General features: G+C 34.9%; 2 protein-coding genes, 1 long non-coding RNA gene and 2 pseudogenes across 3 annotated transcripts; 2 read left to right on the forward strand and 3 right to left on the reverse strand.

Moving 5' to 3' along the window:
- Positions 1 to 218: 218 nt before the first annotated feature.
- On the forward strand, positions 219 to 1,349 carry LOC21396799 (BAG family molecular chaperone regulator 5, mitochondrial). Its single transcript, XM_010092668.2, has one exon. It carries the CDS (start codon positions 508 to 510, stop codon positions 1,177 to 1,179), a length of 672 nt encoding a protein of 223 aa, XP_010090970.1. The 5' UTR covers positions 219 to 507; the 3' UTR covers positions 1,180 to 1,349.
- A 5,618-nt stretch (positions 1,350 to 6,967) lies between these two features.
- On the reverse strand, positions 6,968 to 11,549 carry LOC21396800 (protein TIC 62, chloroplastic). The gene is made up of 14 exons (XM_010092669.2): positions 11,296 to 11,549; positions 10,683 to 10,797; positions 10,516 to 10,588; positions 10,379 to 10,430; positions 10,043 to 10,219; positions 9,592 to 9,673; positions 9,392 to 9,464; positions 9,187 to 9,297; positions 8,923 to 9,075; positions 8,266 to 8,390; positions 7,904 to 8,107; positions 7,564 to 7,722; positions 7,325 to 7,411; positions 6,968 to 7,211 (listed from the first exon to the last, which is right to left on the reverse strand). Exons 1-13 carry the CDS (start codon positions 11,477 to 11,479, stop codon positions 7,348 to 7,350), a joined length of 1,572 nt encoding a protein of 523 aa, XP_010090971.2. The 5' UTR covers positions 11,480 to 11,549; the 3' UTR covers positions 6,968 to 7,211; positions 7,325 to 7,347.
- Positions 11,550 to 13,820: 2,271 nt separating this feature from the next.
- Positions 13,821 to 14,584, reverse strand: LOC21396802. Its single transcript, XR_002901689.1, has 3 exons — positions 14,516 to 14,584; positions 14,099 to 14,416; positions 13,821 to 13,856 (listed from the first exon to the last, which is right to left on the reverse strand). It is a non-coding gene; the product is annotated as an uncharacterized LOC21396802 (long non-coding RNA).
- Positions 14,585 to 17,006: 2,422 nt separating this feature from the next.
- LOC112090536 lies at positions 17,007 to 20,369 on the forward strand (annotated as a pseudogene).
- A 197-nt stretch (positions 20,370 to 20,566) lies between these two features.
- LOC21396803 lies at positions 20,567 to 25,185 on the reverse strand (annotated as a pseudogene).
- Between the last annotated feature and the right edge of the window lie 1,507 nt (positions 25,186 to 26,692).

The following is a 26,692-nucleotide window of genomic DNA, read 5'->3' on the forward strand; positions in this document are numbered from 1 at the left end:
TTTGTTGAATATTATATTTGGTTAGAATCATATTAAAATGGATAAGTATGTAAAGCTAACCGAACTTAATACAGATTGGACGATTCAAAATAAAGGCTTGGCTTCTGATAATATATATATATATATATATATATTATATACATTATATTCTATGATTGTTTTTCTTTTTGATTTTCTTATTTATGACCCCACCAAAAAACAAAAACTTCGTTGCATGCGCCAAAAGCAAAGAGTCCATCCGTCAAAAAGGAGCCCCCGATTCTTAGAAACAGACGGTGTTCACGCACGCGGCACATCGTTTAAGCCTACTACCCGCCAAGAGCATTCAAGAAACCTCTATACAGTTGCTTTAAAAGTCAAATAATTCCCAGTTTAAAACCCTTAAAAAAGTTTTTTCCCCACCAAAAACACACACAATTTCCAGTTTAAAATGCCACATAATCTTTCATTCTTCAGTCACAAATACAATCCTTTGGCCACAAAAGTAAAAAAAATTTAAAAAATAAAATGAAACCCTCTCGCTCTCGCAGAGTCAGCTTCCCTTCGTCTTCCAGTTCCACCACCACAACCGTCACCTACACCTTCCACAATGACCAAACTACCCCTCCCCCTCAGCCCAGCCCCACCGGGTCCTCCGAAGGCCCAATCCCAATCACCGTCCACCTCCCACACCAGGCCCAGACCAACGCCGCCGCCAAGATCCAGTCCGCCTTCCGGGCCCACAAGATCCGGGCCCTCTACAGAACGATCTCGTCCATCGATTCCGAAGCCGACAGCCTGCAACGCCTGATCCAACGGCAGGAGACGGTGGACGCCGTTAGGAGCGACGACCGCGAGCGGCTGAGGATGAACGAGTCCCTGATGGCGCTTCTGCTGAGGCTGGACTCGGTCCCCGGGTGGGACCCGGCCGTGCGAGAGGCCCGGAGGAAGGTCAGCCGTCGGATCGTGGGGCTGCAGGAGATTTTGGACGCGATCTCCGAGGCGAAGATGGGAGATACTGGCGGCGGTGTTTTCGGCAGGTACTGTTGGGGGTACGACGGGTTTATGAGGAACTGGGACGAGGTTGTGGCGGAGATGGAGGAGGATGTGTGCAGGGCCAAAGGAGGAGAAGAAATGGAGAGGTTCTCTGATCAGTATTTGGGATTTCGTTGTCTACAGAGGTTTCTTCGTGAGCTTTGATTGTGGTCGCTATTCTCTGTGTTCTGGCATATTGTATGATATTATGGTCTCCAAATTGATTGGTGGGGAATGGGATATAGGTTTTAGGTGGTAGGACGTGTATAGACTACAGAGGGTTAGTTTGTCGTTGCTATTTTGAAAAATCGCTTTTGAAAAAACATCTATTATAAAAAATAGTTGAGTGTTTGATAAATTATAATTTAATAGTTATGTTAGTTTTAAAATTAATGTAATAGTATTTGATAAATTATGAGATTAAATTATTGTGAATAAATAAAAATTATGAATATATTATATTATACTACAATATAATATAAAATTATAATATAATACTAGTAGTTAAAATCAAATTGTACACATCAAGTCCCTAAATAATGAACATGCAGAGGTAAACAACAGAATAATTAAAATAGTTTATTACTATAGATCTAGTGATGCTATACAATCATACAAATAGATTACCCATAAATATGACAAACAGAAATTACGACTACAGAATTAAAAGTATGTTGCTATAATAAGTTTTGGTGATTTCTAACATATACACCACTTAGTAACACTACTGTTGGCAAGAAATTAATGGTAATTAATTAATGCTAGACTCTAATATAGGCCAAAAGGCAAACACAAAAAGGAAAAAGTCTTCTTCAGTTACCAATTTCAGACCTTGCCTATAATTATATTATCATATTATAATAAATATAATTATATCAATATAATATAATGTAATAATATTATTGTAATATTATTAATATAATAAGTTTAATTATATCAATACAATATAATATATAATATGTTATAAAATAATAATTACAATATCATATTATAATTATAATATCATATTATTAAAATAATTATAATATTATTATAATATCATATTATATGATAAAATAATAATATTATAGTTATTAATATAATTATGATATTATTTGTTACAATATTACTATTATATTATATTATATTAAAAATTATTATTATATTACGAGTTTGAATTTTAGATTGAGAAAATTTTAAATTTTAAATTTTATTAGGGGTATTATAGGTATTATAAAAATTTCATTAATTGTACTATGTTGATTCCCATACAATTGCCTTTGGACAACTTCTGATTTTGGCTGTAGATTCTTCAAAAATTCTTTAAAAATCATTTTTGAGGAGATTTATCAAACACTAAAATCAACTTTTGCTATAAACAGAAGCTGATTTGTAGAGCGAAAAGCAATACCAAATGCAGCCAGAGTGCAAGAAATAACGCCACTTCAAAAGTTTAATTTTTTTTAAAGACTTTTAAATGGTTTTTTTTTTCCTTGTTCCCCCTCCTAATTTGAATACTAATGGAAAGCAATTTGAAGTAAGATAGATCTTGCGTCTTGTGATGCTATTTTATCAGTTATTACTTTATTTTGGTACAAAGAAAAAAACAACACAAAAGAGTCCATTGTGTTTGTGCATCAACGAGAAAAAGAAAAAAAAAAAAAAACTAAAACATGGCCTAACGCCTAACATTTTTCTGTTTATGTGCATGGATGGATTATATGCCGGTTCTTTTCACGAGTATGAGTTGAGAATTTAAATTAAGAAATGAATTTATATAAAAGAGGGTGCACTGTAATAAAAAAACTAAATTTGAATTTTTTTTAAAAAGTGAATTTATGTGAGAGAGAACACTATAATAAAAAATGTTGAATTTAAATTTTTGTGAGATAAACATTGTAACCAAAAATTTAAATTGTTATTTGAATTAAAAATGTAGTAAACAAATGCTCAAAATCTGACATTAATACTTATAGTATTTAGAACTTATCAAATTAATGGACACGTTTTCCTTGATAACTTTTGGAGTACATAACTAACCAACATGGAGAATTTTGAGTATAACTTGACCCTCGTAATGAGATTATTACCAAAAAGCGTCATATCCGGGACCAAAAGCGTAGTACATTTTCAACAAGTTCGCTCATGTGAAAACTCTATCACTATTGTAGCAAGTCCAATGAGATATGCTAGCTTCAACCATTATTTCAACCAATATATCACACACTACTTTTATATTTTGACACGTGGCCCTCATCTTTTTAAGATAAAGTGGGCAAATAATTAGGGGTTATTATTTGGTTGAGAGATTCGTACCCCGATTCGAATCATGGTTTATGATTCGCTACAGTATTTTCTCTCACAAAAAATACATATAAATCGAAAATGGTTCTAATCTCATGATTCTAATTCATGAACCAAACGTCTCCTTAGTCATACTGCTTCACACTATTTACCACTTTGTCATCCCTTTTCTTTTGTCCAACACAACGTGCACTTTACTTTTAATAAAATTAATATTTTTTAAATACCCCATTTATCTATTTGGTCTCATCCTTCTAGACTTTTTCTTTTTCTGTTTTTTTTCCTCTAAAGTTCCTTTTATTCATTTTTAGTTTTACGAGTGTAAGCTCCTGATATATCAAACAACTGTGATCCCCTCAATATATATATATATATATAACACTAGTTGGATTTCTTTTGACATCTTAACTAAAATCTATTTGTCTTTTATGAAATTATGAGTAATTTTCTAAATCTAATTGAAATTTTGAGGTTAATGTAGCTCTGAATGATTATAGAAACAAAAGATAAATGTTATCTACCATGTAAAAGTGCAACATATCCAAAGTAAGAACAAAAGCACAATAATATGTTTAAGAAATTTTCATGTTCCAAAAATTAAAAGACCAAAGATAGTTCATTCTTTCAATGCCCCATTTGAAAATCTCTTGTCTTTAACATGTGTCTTGGTTGTCCCTTTTAGCATTTCAAAAAACCACCTTGTGATGTAAATTTCTTGAAGCTAAACATACTTTGACCTGCATAAATAAACAAAGATTTCAAAATCATTGTATAATACATGTTTTGCTAGAGTTAGATCACTATAATTAGCTTCCCAAAATTTACCTTCTTGTATCAAGTAAAAATTGTCATGTGGATTTATCCCAACCGTCTCAATAGAAAGTATGTTAGTATAGAAAGTATGTTAGTAGAAGGTAGTGGGGTGCTCATTTTTTCCTAATAGAATCAAGGAAAAAAGTATAATAAGTAAAAAATGGATAAATCAAATAGAAATATATATATAATTCTATCTAATCTTTTTTGATTTATTATGAGGGTTTTTTTGTTAGCTTTCTCAATTCTATTTTTCATCTTCTTTAGGGCTAATTTCGTGATTGATACATATAAATCACGTAGTGTTGTGATACTGTCGATCAAATTGGACTCAACATTTTCTTTATTAACATCCATGGTCTTTGTTGAGAGAATGATTGACCATCACACATTTTTGTATGCAATATTGAAACTGTCGAGTGAAAGTAATCCTTCTTGGCTCAATCTAAAAGCCTCATGATACAACTCATCACAACGTTGCTTCTTGGTATTGATTTCTTTAGGAATTCGCACGGTTGAGTGTAAGCTCTTTGCATCCTTTCTTCATCGTTTCAAAATATAGTGTGGTGGTACAGTCAAAATTCCAAGACATTGAAGAACACTCCTTCAGAAAACCACAATACTTAAAATGTAAGCATAAATATAAATGCATATTTAAAATTTTTCATAATAGTGGGCGGTTTTATTTTTATTTTTCCCAAATCATACCCATGTTTCTATATTAAAAGATTCATGTCTCGTTCAGTTTGCGGATTTAAATTTTCTATTCGAATTGGTATGTGATTTTATGTGAAAGCTTTTCACTGTAGCGGAAAAAGTTAATTGTGACTTTTTATGAAAGTTTTTAACTGTAATACAACTAAAATTAAAAATTTGAATTGGTGAAATGAACGATGCCTCAAACTTATTCCTAACATATACTAGAAAGTATATGTACTCCTTGAATATTATTAAAATTAATCACTATTACAAATTCTAATTAATCATTTTGGTAACAATAACCCTTAACTATGTTTCTATTTGTGTGAATCTAAGCCAAATAAAAAGACCTAAAGTAAACTTTAATGAATATAAATAAAAACAAAGCATTACCTTAATATACAAAGGTAGTGAAAGTGAAGTGTAGCTCCAATGATTCACTTTATTCCGTAGGTTTGTGTGATTTGGTGCACAAAATTTGGGGAAGAAAGACTATTCCCGCCAGGTCTGATAAATAGAGAGTAGAAAGCAACAACTAATGATGGCACATTGGTAAATACGCACACAATAAAGTAAGAGCAAATCTGATGGACAAATAAAGGAATGGCAAAGTTATATAAATAACACAAAACAGTACGACCAATTGTTTGCTCGATTTGTTTCAAAAAGGAAACGAGCCACGTATCAAAACTAGAAGTAATGGTGCGTTTGTAGTTCCTTTTAAAATGATTTTATTTTTTGTATAAAAATAAAAATAAAAACGTTTTTAATCTCAAATAAAAATTATTTTTAAAAATGCGGTTGATAATTTTATCAAGAGATTATTTTTAATATAAAAAAACTTATTAATGTCCCTCTCTCTCTGCTCGAGAGAGGAGAAAACGAAAACAAAAAATAAAAAACGACTAAAAGTCATTTTACATTTCTCTCATATTTTATATTAAACCAAAAAATCGTTTTCATTTCCGTTTTTTTGTCTTTAATTGTGCTAAACGCTGTTTTGAAATCGTTTTTATTTTTTCTTTCTTAAAAAACGTGAAAAATAAAAACAAGAACAATTCTAAACACGACAAATGTGTGATATATTAGTTGAAATAATGGTTGAAGGTAGCATTTCTCCCGGTTCAATTATTAGAAGCTCATGTGAAAACCCTATTACTGTTGTATTAAGTTCAATTCTTGGACGCGTTGGACAAGATTATGACAAATATATTTGTGAAGCAAAATTTCAAAGGTAAGAGAGAGTTGCTAAAAGAAGAATTGCTTTCGAATTTGTGTGTTTTTAGAATGGATTGGGATCTCTTTTGTAGAATTTAGGAGAGACAATGACATTTATCTATTTCCAATATGAGACTAGAGGTTTTTATCTTAATTTTTTCATGTGTGAAAAGAACGGGGCATGCATTTGTTTTCCCTTTTTTGTTGAATACGTATAATAAAACACGTTGTACCATCAGTTATAAAATTACATAACTATTTCACTATTGTAGTCTAGGGCTGTGTTCTGGCCCGTTCATTTTACCGATTCGAGTTTAAAATTCGAGTTTTGCTATAGTAAAAAACTCTAAGAAACAATCTCATCTAACTTTTTTGTTACAATAAAAAGCTCTTACATAAAGTCACATCTCAACTCGAATCAGCGAATTAAACAGGCTTTAAGTAACCATAAACCACCAACCAAACCACCTGTAACAAATAGGGTCGTGCTACATAAAAAAAACATTGTTGACTAGTTAACCAAACAGCCAATGTGATGAGCAATTGATTCTTGATGGAGTGTTTTGATGATCGGCTGGAATTAAACCGAACCAAACCGATCACCCTTAGAAAAAAACTTGGATTTGGTAAAAAAATTTCAAATAAGGTGATGTAAAATTTAATTCGCTTTAAGAAAACATTGCCGTGCTTAGAACGAAAGAAAATTACGTAATTGATATCATTTGAAGCTGCTTTGTAAACAAAATATTTGTTATGCAAAATTTAATTTGCTGTAAGAAAATATTGCCGTGCTTAGAACGAAAGAAAATTACATAACTGGTATCACTTTAAGCTGCTTTGTAAACAAAATATTTGTTATGCAAAATTTAATTTGCTGTAAGAAAATATTGCCGTGCTTAGAACGAAAGAAAATACACAAGTGGTATCATTTTAAGCTGCTTTATAATAAATAAAATAATAATAATAACATTTGTTCCCAATAGATGAAGTAGGACTTACATATAAATGAAAATGACACAAAAACTGTAAACAAATTTTGGAAAAGAAATACGTATAGTATAACTACATAACATGAGATGTTGGCATTATTAATACACAATAAATCATCCTCAGAACTCCCGCAAATTCAATTGCTTGCCTCTTCATAGATACGAGTTTGCCGTGTAGCCAAACTCCTAACGATTCTGTTGAAAGCCAATAATAAGTTCAAGGTTGCTTTTGAACAAAAGCTTTAACCTGAAAATAAATTCATCTTTCCATTCAAAGGAAAGCTACGGAGAGGAACAAGAACTGTTACCTTATTGAAATAAATGCAACCTTCTATGATTTAATCGTTGATGGTGCAGGCGGCGACGGTGATGCTGGAGGCTTCAAGTCTTCATACCTATTTTTATTATCTCCAGTTAGTTCACTCAGTTGAACAACATGGTATTTGATATCTTGTTTAACATAGGTAGAAATAACTAAAAAAACTAGTACTCTGTCGTAAGCATTCTTTTCATGCTTTCTGTTTTAGAACAACTAGAAGAAGCTCACATAGTAAAAGGTGAGAGCGATCTTGGCTTTGGTTTGGTAGGATCCTGTTCTGGTGAGCTACCGGTGGATGACGTACTGTCCACAGCCAATGGTGGTGCGGGAGGCATTACATTTGGAGGACTTGGAGATGGTGATGTGGGTGGCTTGAAGTCATCGTATCTAAAAACATAGGAGACATAAAACATGGAAGAGAAAAGAGGAATATAATGAGGTATGATTATGCCATGGAAAAACCATCTATGACAATATTTAAGAAAACTACATGTTGAACAGATTATGAAGAAAACCACATGTTCAAATGATGCTGCAGATTACGAAAACTACATTTTAAAGGACTTACACAGGGTATGGTGAATGATAATGAGTTGAAATCTGGGGAGGACCATTTTCAGAAAGACCGTCTATGACAATATTTGTAGCATCATTTCCAGATCCAGAAGATGGTGGCGGTGGGGCCTCTACTGCTGTTGAGACATCTGAAGGCGGTTTTTTGAAACCACTAGGTGTTGGGCTTGGAGAGCTAGGTGGCTTCAAATCCTCATAACTGTAAAATAACAAGGAGATGTAGGTAGTTTCAAGTCTTCGTTGCTTTTGTTGGCCAAAAGTTTGGAATGAAAAAAGTTAGAGCAGATAAGAAGTTTGATTGAAATGAATGCTTTCAAATTCCAAGAAAAAAGGGTAGCGAATAGGATAATCACTCACGCAGTATAAGGAGAAAGCGGTCGTAGGGTAATTTCCTCTGCTTTAACAGATTCCTCCACAGTAGAAGATTTTGGTTCCTCGGACTTTGGAGGTGCTAAATCAGGTGTCTTCACAGCACTTGAGTCCTGATGAGTAATGATCACATGGGAAGGGACACCATTTATAGCAATCTCATAGTTGACTAGAAAGAAAATAAATGGAAAAAAAAAATTAGAAACATTTCTCGCAATGGATTATTAGTGAAACGATAAGACTAGAAGTCTAATGTGTTCCTCTCTCTCTAGATGTCTTATTGTATCAATATGTTTTGGTTACATACAGAAAATTGTTTAATGCTTATTACTGATAACAAAAAGGAACATTTCGTTGTAAAGAATCTAAAATCTGAAAGAGAGTTATGCAAAAGCCTGTATTACATGGAAATCTCCTGGTCAATGAAATTATAACTTAACCGCTTGTATAGTTGTATTTTTCCCTAACAAAAATGGTCATTAAGCTTACGGACTTCGTAGCACTTAAATTACTTGTCGTTCATGCTAATAAGTTATAACAGTACAAATTAACAAGAAGTGGGAAAAAAACAAAAGTCTGGATGTACACTTGATGAGAAAGTTCAGATATCTTCAACCTTATCATCAAAGAAAACAACAAAGAGACCTTTTGTGAGAAAATGACGGGTCGCTGAGATGGTATCTTTTTGAGAAGTTCCTCCATGGGAGTCAACGGAGCAGTTGTTTGTGCAATCACTTCAACAACTTTGCAGTATGACAGATCCCGGTTTTTAGCGATGCATGCCATTAGCTCTGCCACCTAAATAAAGTAATTTGAAGCTTACAATACTAATGTTTAATAAGAAAAATAAAGATCAATGCTCAAGTCTAAGTAAAAAGGCACAGCAAGGTAACTTAGGAGGATGAATACCTGGAGATTTGACACCAGCCCACCAAACAAAGTATCTTCTTGAGAAAGGGTAATGTTATGAGTTTCCTTGAAAGTATCAGTAGGCCGTTCCATTCCACCGGGTCTCACAATCTGAAGAATAACATCTAATGAATATCTAAGCTTAAACACCTGAAAGGTTTGCATTTGATAGAATATTCTGCTGCTAATACATAATGCTACTAACCGTGTATGGAAGTCCACTGGTTATTAGTGCTTCTTCTGCCTTCCTTTTCCATATTAGCACTCCCCAAAATAAACTTCATCAACAGGAGACACTCATTAAATCAGTCAAATAACAAATAACATAGCTAATACTATAATTTTAAAACTAACATCCTTCAAATTTTCATGTCAGTATAAGAAAAGAGAAATTTATCAACTTACTTTAGAATAGCTGCAGGGAACCCAACCTTGTTAGTTCCGAGAGATGTGAGCAAAATGAAGTGGTCCACTTTGGCAACAGTTGCTGCACATTGAGGCTTGCTCAAACTTCTCAAAAGTTATAGCTTAAATAATTTAATTTTCCAATCAAAATCAAAAATAAAAATTTCACTTCTGAAAGGATATGAACTGAAACTCTAGCCCTTTCATTAATCAGGAAAGGTTCATTGACACCCCGCCTAATTTGGTGAATATAACAAGGATGCCTCCTTGACCAAAATGTATAAATTGCTGAGAAGAGAAAATGGTTCTGGTTCTTTGTGCATTGAAAACAAAGTTTTTGTGTTACAGTATTATGAATTAAACCACAATTATCAATTTGGACCGCAGCAAGTTTACTTTCATGTCAAATATATAACTATTACATTACTTACTAGTCGAAAATGTCGCTTACCAGCCTCAATAAGATTTTTGGTAGCCAGATAATCAATACGAAATGGTCCGCTAATATCGAAAGCTTCCTTCTCACTGGCACCAATGCAGCAGAGAACCACAGATGCATTGCCTAGTGCAGATCCGATCTGATCCTTTTTCTCTAAGTCACATTGCACGATTTCAAGCTTCTCTACAGCTGGGCTACAGACCAAATATTACCCGTTATTTGCTACAGAAGCGTACTTGCTAAATAATAAGATCTTATATCTAACCCTCACTTTCCCTCTTTTTTTTTCCTCCTTAATGTCTTACAGGAATCAAATGTAAAGATAATTGATGTTCAAACTTTGCTTACGTTGAGTTTCTCCGCCAGCATTCTCGTTATCTAACTTCAGTTGTTTTACACTCTGCAAATGAATTAATTTCTCAGGCAAATATACTTGAAGAAAAAGTGGAGAACAAAAAATTTCATGTCACAAATCAAAATTGTACTTCCACAAGAGCCTTTGCTCTGTCACTACTCCTCACACCAGCTCTAACTCGGAACCCAAGTTTCAAAAGCTCCCTGAGTAAAAGTGAATGCTTAAGAATTTCCATAACAAAATACTGAATTCAATCATTTCATCCAAAAGCTCATATGGGCAGTAAAGAAACTCAACCTTACTGCTCGGGAACCAACTCTACCAGTGGCACCGGCAACAAATGCAAGGTTCTCATCTTTTGAGTTCTCATTTGGAATGGCATTGAGCGTCTCTAAGCTGAACAAAGTACTACCTAGTGGAAATTAAAAATATTTAGTTGTAAACAGAGAAAGGATTCAGTAATAAAAGTTAAGGAACAAAATAAAAGGAAGAATAGAACAAAAACATATAATATGGTTTAGCAATTTGGCTACATCCACAGACTAGGAAATGAGAAAGAATTCACTGGTGAGAAATATCAATACAAATTATAATAATATAATCGGAAAAGTAAACCAAGATTATTAAATCTCTTAAATCGACCTTTCCTAATATGAAAATAAATTTAACTCCAAGGTAACTAACTATATACAGAATGTTAACTTTCTCTAATATTGAGTTTTGCACAAATGATATATTAAAATTTCACATATTTGGGTTCAAAATAGGTACAACTTAACTTTTTAACCTCTCCCATGTATACAAATGACCATTTTGAGAAAACACTGAACTAACAAGAATGTGAAGGAAACTGGAAAACAACAGATTGAATCATCGAAGAAATGTATGAGCATGCTTAAACTGAATATACCTGAAGCTTGAGCTCTGATATTGAGAAACCTGAACTTTGTGGCATTTGGAGTTCTCTTGGAATTGGGAAACTTGAGGGCCTGCCCTTGTAGAAACGGCTTTTTCTCTGCAAATCCATTTCTGGAAGCCGAGGAAGGTAAGATTGTTAAAGCCGATGAATGCAGAGAGCAACGGCAACCCTCCATCGCCAGAGAAGGTAAGAGACGACCAAAGCCTCAAAATTTGAAAGAAGCGACACAAGAGAAATCGGTTTTTTTTTTTTTTTTTTTTTTTTTTTAAAGAAAAAAAAGTTGAAGTCTTGCAGTTGTGGTAACTGGTAATCTCCCTCTACAGTCCACTCCATCTGGATATGATGGGCCCCACGGGAATTCCCATCCTAGATTAGATTGTGACTGCTGCCAAGTGCCAACTGTCCATTATTATTATTTTGTTATTTTTTAATGAAGAAAAAAGGATATTTCCAATTCCGGCAGAGATATAGAAGCCAAATATAACAGTATGCCAGTGTTGTGAAGATTCGATTATGGTTGTCGTTCATTTTTGAGATGATAAATATGGCTGAGGACGAACTTTATGGCCTTTCTGCTGATGCTGGACTCGGTGGGACCCCGGCCGTTGGGGAGGACCGGAGGAAGGAGAGCCGTCGGATCGTGGGGCTGAAGGAGATCATGGACGCGATCCCAAATGCGAAGGTCGGATATGACGGCGGCAGCGGTGGAGTCTTTGGCGGGTAATAGTGGCGGATATTGTGGTCTTCAAATCCGAATGGAAACATGAAGTAAACGAAACTTTAATAATGGTCTTTAATTGCAACACTGAAATGAAAAGCGAATTACAGCTCTTGTATGTGACGGGTGATGCATCTTTGTCAACTTTTCTTTGGTCCAAATTAAAAAAAACAGACAATTCTAGGAAAAAAATAATAAAAACAAAAGAAAAGATAATGAGAAAGAAATAAAAATTTGTCATCCATGAGAAAGAAAAGGCTTTATCAACTAACGAGATGAGCTTGTCTATTTTATTCTCTCATGAGCCTGAGCTTCTTTCTTTCTTTTTTTTTTTTTTTTTTTTTTTTTTTTTTTTTTTTTTTTTTGTTAAAGATGCTTAAGTTGGCGATCTTATAAAAAAAAAAATTTAGAGACTCGTTTATTTCACCGATTTAAATTTTAAATTTTAAATTTTTACAGTTAAAAATTTTTAAAAAATACAGTAAAATGTCACTTCTCAATTCAAATTAAAAACTCAAATTCGCGAAGTGAACGAGACCTAAAAATGTTAATGTCCTCTTTTCTTAATAAACTAGTTTAAGGCCACATGTTCGCACGTGTGTGGCCTTTTTCATAAATTCCTCACAGGTATAATTCAAATTGCGATGGGCAGTGCGGTTTTTCAATTGTCGTTCATGAAACGGCATCATATCTATGAATAACAGAGAGTTTCTACAAAGTATACCGAAGATGTAATCCATTTACAAGATGTCTCAAACATAATTAAAATATGAGATATGAAGACGATAACGCAAGCACAATCACAAGGCCTCATTTCTCGTTAGCATGTATTATCGGAGAATCAAGATCCTTTGTCCTGCTTTGCAAGGGAAATTCAGCAGTCTGCCAACATGATCATATCAACAGCCTTAAAATTCTGTGTAATCCAAAACACCTTTAAGCAGTGTCAGGTCCTCTGCTTATCTCGTATCAAGTCTCGTTTTGTCATTAAGCCTCGAATATTTGCTGCATCAAAGTCAAGCAAATAACGAAAACTATGGGTGTGTTTGGTTTGGTTTTTAAAACGTTTCACGTTTTTCAAGGAGAAAAAAATGAAATTGAAAACGAAATGGAGTTTGTTTAGAAAATATTTTGAAAATGAAAACAAAAACAGTGAGAATGATTTTTGTGAAGAAATTTGGAATGTTTTCATTTTCTAATACTTATCAACAATATTATAATAAATTAATTAATAATTATAATTAAACACGATTTCACTCTTTTATTATATTCAAAACAATATTTAAAAAAACCAACCAAACGTAATTTCAGAATCGTTTTCAGAATGATTCTCAAAACAATCTCATTTTTACTTTTTATTGAAAACAAAATCATTTTGAAACTAATTCCAAATACACCCTATGATTCTCACTTCCACCTATACAAGAGGATATATTGTAACTTGATATATAATAATAATAATAATTTTGAATATTATTTTCACGTCTATCCTTCTTGGCAAAGGATAATCGAGGCTTAGTTCCAGGCTTCCAGTAATCCATACAAATACAGCATCAAAGAATGCAAATTATCATAAGATCCACAACCATTCAGCATGATAATAAAGCCATATTTACAAACAGGAAATACTATCTCTAGGTTTCTTGTAAGAAATAAGCGCCTTTTATATCTTTCTGCGCTTCAGAAGATATTTAGAATTAACTTCCTTGAGAAGAACACTTACATTGCTAAGAAGAACAGCTATAGCTATGGTAGAACCCATCAGCCTTCCTCCAATGATAGAAACTATCTTTATGTGCTTCGCTTTAAGCCTGATATCAGTAACAATTGGCACCTGCTAAGTGTAAGTTGGCAAACATGGTGAGAGACAGAAAGAGGCTGGGGTCTGGAAATTTTTTTGGCTGGAAATAACTTAAGGAAAACAAATAAAATCGATGCAATCTATAAGTGCATAGGTCTCAACAAATAAATTCGGTATCTATAGAATTCACCAAACAATTAATTTAGTTGTTACAAATAAAAAGATAAAAATATGGAATATTTTTAGGAAATAAAGGCTGCTCGTATATTTTGCACCTTGGATGTTGCACATTGAGCAAAAATAACATGAACAGGGCGCCTTGAGGTGTCTGAAGAAACTAAATCCTTAAAAACTTTATCTTCCTGCATTGCCAAAGCTCAGGGGATGCATTTTGTAAACCAAGCATGTTTGTCCCTTCAAATAGAAAGAAACTCGCACTCAAATCTGTATATTCTTTGTTCTGGATACACGTCTTAGTCTGTTTGAGAGACTTTTGAGGGATGTTCTAGATGGCTGATATCCGAATTATATGCGGAACTTTCCACATTCGAATTAATAGCTGGACCAGGGGTATTGGTTTGAGGACCCGATAACTGAAATGATTGAAAGGTGCATTTTTCCTTAAAAATTATTGAGAAACAAGATCCACAAGAAAATAATTCATATGACGTATTGTATTAAGCAAGACTTACCAAAAGGTACCTTGGATTTCAAATTCGTCACTCCCTAACTTCTACATCGTTCGTTGAACTGACAGTAGGTAATTCCCTGTTAAAAATAAAGAAAAAAGCACAGAAATTATAAACCAAATTATTACGATTATACAAGCATTTTGATATTATGAATCAAAAGAACAAAATGAGACATTTACCTTGTTGACTCCAAGAAGAGAAGATCATCTGTTCCCAATAAATGAGACTTGGCCAGTAGTAAAATCTCTTCATAGACAACATTCTTAGTAGATGAAATTCCAGTATGATCATGAAGATCTGTCTTGATGAGTATCTTAATACAATGAGCTGCCCTGCCCTAGATAATGCAACATACAGTTGTCCATATGAAAAGACGGGTTCTGGGAGATATAATCCCACAAAATCTAATGTTTGACCTTGTGCTTTGTTTATTGTCATAGCAAAACACGGTCGAATTGGAAATTGTGTTCGCTTAAAAGCAAATGGATTCTAATCAGTTTCGAGACAAAAGGAATTCTAGGCAAGAAGACCCGTTTTCCAGAATATTCTCCAATTGCTATCTCTACCCTCCTTGATTATACCTTCATTGATTTTCAAGGCACCAGATTTTTTGTTCACATTACATTTGTTTGATTTTCTTTTTTTCTGCGTACAACTCTCTTCTACGTTTCTTACGTAAATCATCTGGTAATATTTCTACCCTAAAGTTGTCACGATTATGAACACCAGAAGTAAAACCAATGCCAACATTCAAATCACAATCAGTGCTAGCGTTACGAATAAGACCAGTAGTAATATTGGAGATACAACCTGAAGCAACACCTGAATTAAAATCAGCAGGGCTAATGTCACAAGATGAGTAGCAGTAATATTGGAATCACAAGCTGAAGTAACACCGGGATTAAAATCAGTTGTAATATTAACGTTAGAACCAACATTTAAGGAATAACAAGTAAGCATATCGAAGCTAAAACCGCGAGTAACATTGGGAAGAGGACTTGTGCCATTATTTAAGGAATAACCAAAGTCAATAGTTTTCGAGGAACAACTTGAATTGTCGACATTCAAATCAGCACAGCACCAATGTTTTTCATATTATGAGCTACATCTTTCATCTTCTTTTTTTCAGCATATAATTCCCTTTGACGCCTTTTTCGCGCATCATCCATTTCAATATGCTTTAAAAAAAATGAAAAGAACAAGTGACGAAACCTTACCCTTCAAGCACCCTAGCACAAATTTCGCTCTGAGTGTGATTGTTTGATCAGTTTTGCCATCAAATGTCCCAGATGCAACTGCCCAAAGATCAATGACTTGTTAGTAAAAACCTAAACGAGCTTCCTTAAAAACACGACCAAGCGTAGAAGGATAAAAATCAATCCCATGCGGCAATACTTCCAAAACCGACAGAAGATTGCATGTATCATGCGATCCCAATTAATTGTAACAAAAAACCCAACTTATAATTAGAGGGGAGAGGGAAAAAAAAAAAAAACAAATATAGCGAAAAAAATGTTTCTGTTAGTTTACCAATCCATCCCAAAAGCTTAAACCGTTAGGAGATGGGTCAACAATAGTTTTATACTTTAACACTCCCCTTCACGTGTGGGTTGGACAATGTACAATCGTGTGGGTAAATTAATTAGAAAGCACAACACGTGAATATTTAAGCCCGAGATACATTAAAGACCTAACACATGACAATTTTTAAATGGGGATAAAGAGTGCAATTACGGAGGTTTGAACTCAGAACCTCCCGCTCTGATACCATGTTAGTTTACCAATCCAAGTGCAATTACGGAGGTTTGAACTTAGAACCTCCCGCTCTGATACCATGTTAGTTTACCAATCCATCCTAAAAACTTAAAAAAAAAAAAAAAAGAACAGACCTGACAATTTTTTATGAGCACATGATGCTATGAGATCAGAGTCAGTACAATGAAGTTGTGAAATAAAAGCTTTGTTCTTCTTTTATATTTTCTTCTTATGTCCTCATGAATCTTTCAAAAAGAAAATTAAATATAAAACATTATTTTCCCATTAACCGTACTCAGAGTTCCTTCCATCCCTGTTTTTGGCAAGGGAATGAGGATTCGAAACCTCCAGAAATTCACAGCTCTCATTATATTCAAGACCCCAAATACACAGATTCTCATTCTCTATCATTCGATTATCAACACAAAATACAATTTTCATCTCGTCAGGAACCTTAAGAAACCAAAAGAAAAGGGGAAAAACAAAACAGGAAAAAAAAAGTCCCAAAGAAAGAGGAACGTAACAGAGGAAAAAGGGTGCAATGTAGGCCCTATTGGGTTAGTAAAGCCCAAAACCTGACAAAGAAAGAAAGGTGCTATTGGGCTCTAACCAATACGCAGTCGTCGGCACCGTTGATTGTCGGCGGTGATTCATAACATAGTGTATGTAATTCATTTGAGAAACGCTTGTCGTTTGTTGGTTATGAGAGATTTTATTTTATTTTTTTAATGCGTAAATGAAGGGTAATTGCTCGAACTTTTCCGAGGAAATACAGTCACCACGTTTCCAAGCAATACTGCGTGTTACAAGTGGCCATAAGAAGCGAACACCGGATATCAAGAGTTTCTCTCACGAACTTAATTCCAAAGGAGTTCGACCTTTTCCTCTTTGGAAGCCTCGCGCTCTTGGACATATGGAGGTGCATGCTGTTTTTTCTCTCTTTTTTTTGGGTTCTCATTTTGATATCATGTCGGAAAAAACTTTTAGGAGATTATGGTGGCGATCAGGACAAAGTTCGATAAGTTGAAGGAAGAAGTTAACTCTGATTTAGGTGCATTTGCTGGTGATTTAGTTAGTATTCTTACAAGTTCAGAGTTTCCCCCTGTATTGAGAGAGTTTGAAGGACTTATTAATGGTTGCCCGGTCATGCTCAAAGATGTCCTCCGATGAAATTTGGGTAAAATGTGAAGGCATTGTTCAGAACTTAGATGACCGACGTCAAGAACTACCCATGGGAATCCTCAAACAAGCACATACTGGCATTCTCCTCATCCTCACTCGGTGTACAAGGCTTGTGCAGTTCCAAAAGGAAAGTGGTAATGAGAAAGATCGCATAATGGGCCTTCACTAATTTAGGGCTTGTTATTTTGTAAGTATTTTTGAGTTAAATTTTTGAGTTGAGTTTGAATTATAATTTGAGTTTACGTTTAATTGTGTATATTTGAGTTATGATTTGAGATAAGAATCTTTTTGAGTTTATGTTTATTTATGGTAAAACTTGAGTTGTGAATAGTGGATATAATTTTTTTTTTCTTTTTTAATTTTATTCAATTCATTTATAATTTTTTTATTTTTCGAATTTATTATATTTTTTATAATTGAATATGAATAATTGGAATTATTTGTAAATAATTATTGGGTAATATGGTAATTTTAAAAAATACATAAATCCTTAGCCCCTAACTCTTCTTCACGCTCTCTTTGCTCATCCCTCTCTTTGCTCATCCCTCGTCCTCTCAAATGCACCATAGCTCAGCAAAATACCAAAATTCAGAACAAAAACATCACATGTCTTCTTCTCAAATGCACAATAAGATCTTCAAATACAATTCCACCTTATTGGAAGGTAAAATTGAAAAGAGAAAAAAAAAGCCCAAAAAATCTTCCCTCTTCCGGGCACAATCCATTCATCCATCTAATTCATATGCATACCTTCTCATTCCTTCCCGTCGTTATCTGCAAAACTCACAATCGCGATTCTTCAATTCCACATAAAACACCAAAGATCGGAGTTTTTTTTTTCAGAAAAAAGAAAAAAATCTGTCGAATTTGGTCGGTTATGGCAAAAAAATAAAACCTTCTTGAGATCGGTGGCTTTGACGGTGCCTTCGTCGGAGGCCTGGACCTGGTAACTCCGACCCGTCCGCTCGTCGACGACGGTCAAGGAGCCCTTAAGGTTCGGCAGTGGCGGGACGAAGGTCTGAGCCGAGACGCAGTTCGGCTCGAGAGCGGCGGAGCCAAAGAGCTTGGTCGGCTCGAGCGATGCGCTGGCGAGGTGAGCCGAGAGCACGGCCAAGTGGGCTCGTGCCATGACTGGGAATTCTGCGACTCTTGACATTTTTTTCAAATTTCTCTTTCTTTCTCAAGGAAATTGAACAGGGTCGGGCTATGAGAGAATCGAAACAAAAGAAACAAAAAAGGAGAAATTTCGAGCACTGTACCACTGTAGGAGTGCAGAGAAGTTAACTCGAGTTGCAGGGGTGGAGATGAACTCAGGAAGGGGTAGGTAACTCGAATTAATGTTCGAGTTTGGTTTCGAGAAATAGCTGCGTCGAACGCGTTTTGGGCCAAAATCATCACTCGAGTGGACTTTTCTTGAGTGAGTTACAACAACCGAACAGCCCCTTAGTGATCTTAGGGTCTATCCAGAACAATTGTTGGAAGCTATTCAACATGACGTTTCTAGTCCTGTGAGCGACAAGGCTGTGAATGATAAAACAGCGAAGAAGAAGTCCCATGGTAAGGGAAAAGGTGGTAGAACTCATGAAAACGCCAAAAGGTTTGAGTCATCCTTCGGTGCCTATAGGATGTCTTCATGGAGGAAACTTCTGTCTCCTGCTAGAAAAAAAAAAAAAAAAAAAAAAAAAAAGGTAAAGGAGCATTTGCTGATGTAGTGTCAGAGGGTAAATCAGAAGATTCTTTGCATGCCAAAGATGAGATGAAAACTGGTGGCGACTACAATGTTGGTTCTCTTGACACTTCGTCATGCCATCCTGATCATACACAAGAAGTTGCAGGGTTATCTAGGGGGCTCTGGGGCGATCATCTGCAACATGTTACTGATGAGCATCTGATGATTTGTGGAATTTGCTAATTTGAAATACCAACTGCACATGTGGAGGAGCACTCTCGAATATGCACCATTGCTGACAGGTGTGATTTGAAAGGCTTAAGGATAAACCAACGACTTAGAGAGGGTTGTTGAAACTCTTGAAAAGATTATTGAATCCTCCACACCAAAATGCAATCTGAGAAGTAGTAATACTCAAGAAGAGAATTTTGATGCTGCAACATTATCAAACTCAAGTACACATGAAGAAACGGAGAAAATGTCACCAAAGCAAAACACCTTGTCTAGTAAATGCTCTGAAGATATGCTTGATTATGTTCCTAATGCTTTATCGGGAGGAAACTTGACCCCACGATCTCCACTGTTAACTCCACGAACCAGGCAAATTGAATTGCTTTTGAATGGAAGGAAAACAATGTCAGAGTTCAGGTATGTTGCTTTCGCGTTACATCACCCGGAAATGTTTTATCATTATCATCAATGTTTGTAGAGCTATATTGAGTTTTTGGCCACTTAAAATGTTACAAAAGTAATCGAAACTAGGACTCGGACTAGGAGGACTCGGACCAAGAGGACTCTGATCAGGAAGACTCAGACCAAGACGACTCAGACCAAGACGACTCGGATCAGGAGGACTCAGACCAGGAGCCCGAGCCGGAGCTCGGAATCATTCTCTTCCTTCCTATCAACTTAATATGCACGAAAGTCATCCAGGATTCTAAAATTGCCAAGAACTTAGAAATCCCTAAGGACTGGGCTAATTTTATCGTCATAAATAACAGGCATATGGAGATTCGACTTCACGATACTTTCGACACCGCTAACGTGGTCGTTAGTTCGGGAGAGAAGTGATGGGCGCCTCTTCCTCCTAATGCGGGGATGGCATGCTTACAGGCAGACGAGGGGACTTCAGATGGGTATGGAGCTGATAATTCACACTACGCAGCAAATCAAATACGTTTGGTTGGTGTATTTATGCCATGATTTGAATCATAATTTGTGATTCGCTACAGTATTTTTTCTCACAAAAAACGCACGTAAATCGAAAATAGTTCTGAATCCATGAACCAAACGTCCACTAACTTCTTCATTGTGATTAGGTTGAATTATCAGCTACATACTCATCTGAAGCCCCCATCGTCTGCCTGTAAGCACGCCATCCCCACATTAGGAGGAAGAGGCGCCCATCACCCCTCCTCCGAACTAGCGACCACGTTTGCAGTGCTGAAAGTATCGTGAAGTTGAATCTCCGTATGTATGTCATTCATGACGATAAAATTAGCCCATTCCTTAAGAATTTCTAGGTTCTTGGCCATTTCAGAATCCCGAATGACTTTCGTGCATATTAAGTTGATAGGAAGGGAATGATTCCGGGCTCCGACTCGGGCTCCTGGTTAGAGTCCTCGTCCGAGTCCTCCTGATCCGAATCTTCCTGGTCCGAGTCCTCTTGATCCGAGTCCTCCTAGTCCGAGTCCTCATGGTCCGAGTCCTCTTGATCCGAGACTTGCTGGTCCGAGTCCTCCTGATCCAAGTCCTCCTGGTCTGAGTCTTCCTGGTTCGAGTTCTCCTGATTAGAGTGCTCTTGGTCCGAGTCCTCCTGGTCCGAGTCCTCCTTATCTGAGCCCTCCTGGTCCGAGTCCTCATGGTCTGAGTCCTCCTGATCAGAGTCCTCCTAATTAGAGTCCGAGTTCTGATCCGCGTCCTCAATGAACCCCATCCTGCAGACCATTTCCTAAACCTGAAAATTGAACAATTAGGAGAATGGTTCAATGGTTCGTTCCATATTCTTCACTTTAATTGTCTAAGGTAAATATCCGCCTTTTTCCTTTTTAAGTAGAGGAAAGTATCTACTAACGGTTTGATACAATCAATGGTGGAAGATATCCAACCATCAAAATGTCTTTCTTAAAGCAAATAGAGATAAATCATGTATTGTATAAACAATTAATAAAAGATTTATAAAACTCCCTGGAAGAACAAATAAGACATTATGACTAAGAATGAAAAGCCAAATGCAAAAATAAAATAAAATAAACAATTAGTTTTTTTTTATTTATTTAATAAAAGAAGAAAGGCTAAAATGAGGACAGTATTGATCATCAATGAGCCATTTAAAGAAGATTTGCAAGAAAAAAGCCTCGACCCCTCTAGCTTCCATACCCACCTATCAGGAATAAACTCACTCATTCTCACTCCCTCTAGACAGCCCAATAACTCCAGGATTTCTCTCATTTCTCTCACTAGGCTCCTTCCTGAAAAGGAAGTTCCATGACACATTCTTAACCGCTGCAAGTGTGTAAAATGAAATGATAGGCGAATTATGAAGGGATGAATTTCTATAGACACGGAAATCACTAGAAAATGATTCCCCTCCCAACCACACATCATCTGAAAATCTGTCAGATAAGAAAATCTAATGATATTCATCCTACAAGAATCTATACTCGGATTTTACTATTTGGATTTAAGAAAAGAAGAATCCTATTTAAATTTAAACAAGACAGAATCCTATTTTAATTTACATAAAACATGAACTTATTTAAATTTGAATAGAACAAAATCCTACTTAACTTTATCCAAAATAATTCCTAACTTCCGACATTATGGTATAAGCATAAATTAGTCAGGAAAACATAAACGAAATTGTACAAGTTTACTACTTTCTAAAGTAACGAGATGATAATTAATGCATCATACTAAAACATTGTATTAAATTATACAAATAGTACCATAGTCTAATTGAATTACTCAAACAGAAAACAAATTTACCTAAACAAACTTGAGAATCAAAACAAATTCTCAAAATAAAGCAAAATATGAACAAATGAAGATTAAAAAAAAATCCTTGTAAATCAATGAGATAAGACTCAAACCGAGAGGATCCAATTAGTGATTAAAGGCAACACTTCCAATCAAGGGAGATTGGAGTGGATATCACCCGAGCATATATTATTTTCCATAAGCAGATCAGATAAGGCAAAATTGATTCGACAGACAGATAAACCACCACAATGCTGGTTACAAGAAAACGGTAACAAAGGATTCAAATATAGAAGAATGTAGGCGTTTTCATTTGTTTATATATCTGCCTTTATATGCAGATTTTCTTATTACCGACATTTAGATCAACTCAAAATTATTGAAGCTGAAATGCCTAATTAGTCATAGGATAACATTTGTTACAGTTTTACAATTCAAAATTTAAAATGAACAGTTTTACATAACTAATCAACTAACTCTTTATTTATATATATATATATATACACATATATATATATATATAATATAACAGCAATGAATTCAGATGGTTAACAAACTCATGACATCAAATTAAAAAATTGACGACAAAAACCTAAATAAAAAAAAATTCAAACCAGAAAGGGTTCTGACGGTTCTCTCACAGGAACAAATCACCATGAAAAGCAATTATAGCGCATTCGTTAGATTTTTTTTAGATAATATCACAAAACAAACTAACTAGCGAATTAATTCACATAAGAAAAAGTGAGAAAAAAATCATATTTAGCAAATCACCATAAAAAAGTACGATCAATATCAAAAGACATCGTATCAGATTCGTACTGTGAAGAAGCCTTTGCGTGGTCTTGTCTTTATCAATTTTGTGATCACTTCTGTCACGAAGAATTTGCTCATTATCGGCATCTGCTTCTGTTTCGATTTGAGGCTTCGATGGAGCTGAGGCTCCAGGAGCTTGCTTCTTCTTAATGCCACCCACAATGTCGTCTAGAAGCATGCATGCGCTTCAATAGCCATCTTAAAGGTCTGTGCCTTTACATTGTAGGCATCCCATATCTGATGACATAGCACATGTCAAGAATTATCCAGAACAATTTGCTATATCGGTGATTAATTTCTGAATTAGAGAACCATGTAAGTCCTTACCCGTATATTTGATCTAATGATTACACTTTTTTAGTTATACCTTTTCCTTTGGCCAAATACAAAGTAACGACAAATTTAGTAGGATAAACGGGAAACCACAGCCACACCTTCCGTTCTTTCATGTCAGTAATTGCACCAGTGTTTCCATCTATACCAATCCATGCATTTTCACCATTTGCATGCTGAAACAACAATTAATACAAAAAGATAAAATAAAAAATCAATAGAACTCGAAATAGAAAAATTATTTCAGAATACAACATACAAGCTACTTCCTACCTTTCCTTGCAGCGCAGTCATTGTCCTGAACACATTGACCCCACAATTCTGAGCTAGCGTTCTGATATAGCCTCAAAAGCTACAGTGGCGGCTTCATAAGGCCACTGTTGCACAACAATAAAAAGATGAACAAGCAGTTCTTTAAGGCCAAATTTTGCAAACATGAGCAATAGAAATATTATAGCAGGTAAACCACAGGCTATTTCTGATTTCAAAAGCTCAAAGATTGCAATACCAACTATCAAGTATCACATAGGGGAAAAAAGAGCAATATTTTACCTTTTCAATGCCTTCTATAGATGAACTCTTTTGCTTTAAAGTAGCAGACACAGTTAACTCTGTAGCACCACCTCCAGGTACAAGCTTAGGATTTTTTATGATGTTCCTTGCTACAGACATTGCATCCTGCAACCAAAACAAGCATCAGCGTATTATCTTACGGAGAAAATACCATATGAACATGAAATATGTCCTCCTCATGTAAATACCTGTAAGTTTCTTTCAACTTCATTCAACAGATCCTTACTAGCACCTCTAAGTAGTATAGTACAAGCTTTTGGATCTTTGTAATCAACAATGAAAGTGAAAAACTCACCTTCTATCTTCTTAACCTCAAACAACATCAGACTCTTGCAGTTCATCTGGTCTGTTGACAATAACCGCACCACAGGCCTTAGCTATCCTGTTATTATCCGTCTTCCTCAACTTCCTGATAGCACTAATACTGGCTTTACTCAGATAATGACATGCCAAGTCACTACGGCCTTTCTCAATGATTACCAAGTCTGGTTTGAACTTAATAATCTGTGCACAAAGATTCTCAATGTATTCTTCTTCCATACTTCCCAGTCTTCTTCTCTGACTAGTTCAGCATTTGTTTGGCTCTCACCTTTTTTGTATTCAAGGGGACAATCAAGAAGTATAATACGTGGGTTAACAATCTTTCTTCTCATCTTTCCAGGAGCAACAACATCTTTGTTAAACATTACTCCTTTAAGTACTTTGGAATCTTCCAACTGTACACCGGGTACCTTCTCAACCTTAATGTACTCCTTGACGTCTACTTCCGACAACCCTTGGCCAAGATCAACTCCCACTGTTGTGGTGGCATCAATTGCTAGATCCTACGCCAAAGACACAGAGAAAGAGTTAACATTCAATACTAAGAAGAAATGCATGAGTCAGCATCTTGTCTCGACTAGTCCACATGACCAGACAAGCAAATTAATTAAAAAAATAATAGCGGAAATACATACAGCAATCAGATCTCCAAATGACTTGTGTATTTTGTGCCTATACAGCTCTTAACCAACCCCAACATTGTCGCACCTGATAAATAGTCCCATAAATCACCTGTACCACACGAACCAAGTCAAATCTATCAACCTTTTTACACACCCTTTTCCTCGTTTCAAAAAAAAATGTCTTCCAGATATCCTCAATTAGAAGAAGATAATATTAAGAAACAAATGGCAAAGGGCGAGTTTTAAGAAAACTTACGATCCTTCATGTCAATGGGCATAGCAATTTTGCCAAAACGCCCAGATGAACCGAAGGAGCATCCACCAAAACAACGGGAAAAAATCAAACCAAAGCCACACAACTTAAAACGCCCGAAGAAGCCAGAAGAAGGAAGCAGTAAAAGCCAACAATGCCGGCCAAAATCAAGTGAGAAAGGCAATAAAAACGAAACTATGAAAAAGGACGAAGGAGGCGGAGAAAAAGAGAAAATGGAAGACTGATAAGAGCTTAGGGTTTCAATGAGGAAAAGTAAAAGGCATAAGAGCTCAGGGTTTATGTGAAAAAGAGAGAAGGAGGCGGAGAGAAAGAGGAAATGAAAAAACTTAGGCTCCGTTGATTTCGCTGATTCGATTTTAGAATTTAATTTTTTTTACAGTAAAAAATTCTCACAAACAATCACATTTAACTTTTTTGCTACAGTAAAAAGCTCTCACATAAAATCACATCTCAACTCAAATTCTAAACTCAAATCAACAAAATTAACGAGGCCGAGCCTAGGGTTTTCGCGAGAAAGGGTGAAGTAGGCAGAGAAAAGGAAAAATGGAAAAGTTTAGGATGCCAGTGAAAAAGAAAACTGTGAGGGCAGGGCTTATTCTTTCTTTTGAGTGAAAAATTAAAAAAAAAATAATTTGAGTTACAATTTTATTTGAATTCATATTTTTTTAAGTTAAAATTTAAGTTTAAATTTGAATTTAAACTCGAGTTTAGGATTAAAACTCGAGTTCAAGTTTTTCCTTCAACTCGAGTTCAGAAACTCGAACTCAAATTAATGAACATTATTTTTTCTACTCTTAAAAATGTTATAACTTTTTCGTTTTAATTCTTATTGAGATGATTTTTTTTCTATGCGTTGACAACGAAAAGACGAATAAAACTCAACCCATATACCCTATTAAAATTTTTCATCAGCATTGAGTTTTTATTAAAATACTATCTAAATACAAATTTAAGTTTTGACTCACTCAAATACAAACTCAAAAAGATTCTTATCTCAAACCATAACTCAAATGTACACAATCAAACACAAACTCAAGTTACAAGTTCAACTCAAGTTATAACTCAAATTCAACTCAAGAATTATACTCAAGTTAAACTCTAAAAGAACAAGTTCTTAACAACCCCTTTACCGAAAGGAAAAAAGTGAAGAGTGACACCGAACTCTCCTTTAGATTATTTATAATATGTCATTTTAATTCCTGTTTATTTCACTAGATTAATTTAACTCAATTTAAACAGTAAGTATAGTTTACATTCTTATCTAATAAGTAAGCAGTCTTAATTATATTCACTATTTGAATTGAGTTAAACTTTAAGACTAATTTGTTTACTGTATTTAAACTCATGATTTTGATTCTGCTACATTATTTTCTTCTCACAAAAAATTTAAATTTCAAATGTTAAAATCAAGAATAATTAGTTTAAACGCATGAACCAAAAAGGCCCTTAGAGTTCAACTTCTCCTTTAAATTCAATCATTCAAATCATTTTTGAATAGTAAAAAGGTGTTCACTCTTTTTATTTTTCACACTACCAAACATAAATTCAAATTTTATTCCATGTTTAAATTAAAATTGTAACTACACATTCAAATGTCAATTCGAATTGTAATTTAAATCACACAGTTTGAATTTTTATGCTCACAAAAAAAA

Source organism: Morus notabilis, unplaced genomic scaffold (genome assembly GCF_000414095.1).
Source record: "Morus notabilis unplaced genomic scaffold, ASM41409v2 Scaffold802, whole genome shotgun sequence".
Lineage (NCBI taxonomy): Eukaryota > Viridiplantae > Streptophyta > Magnoliopsida > Rosales > Moraceae > Morus > Morus notabilis.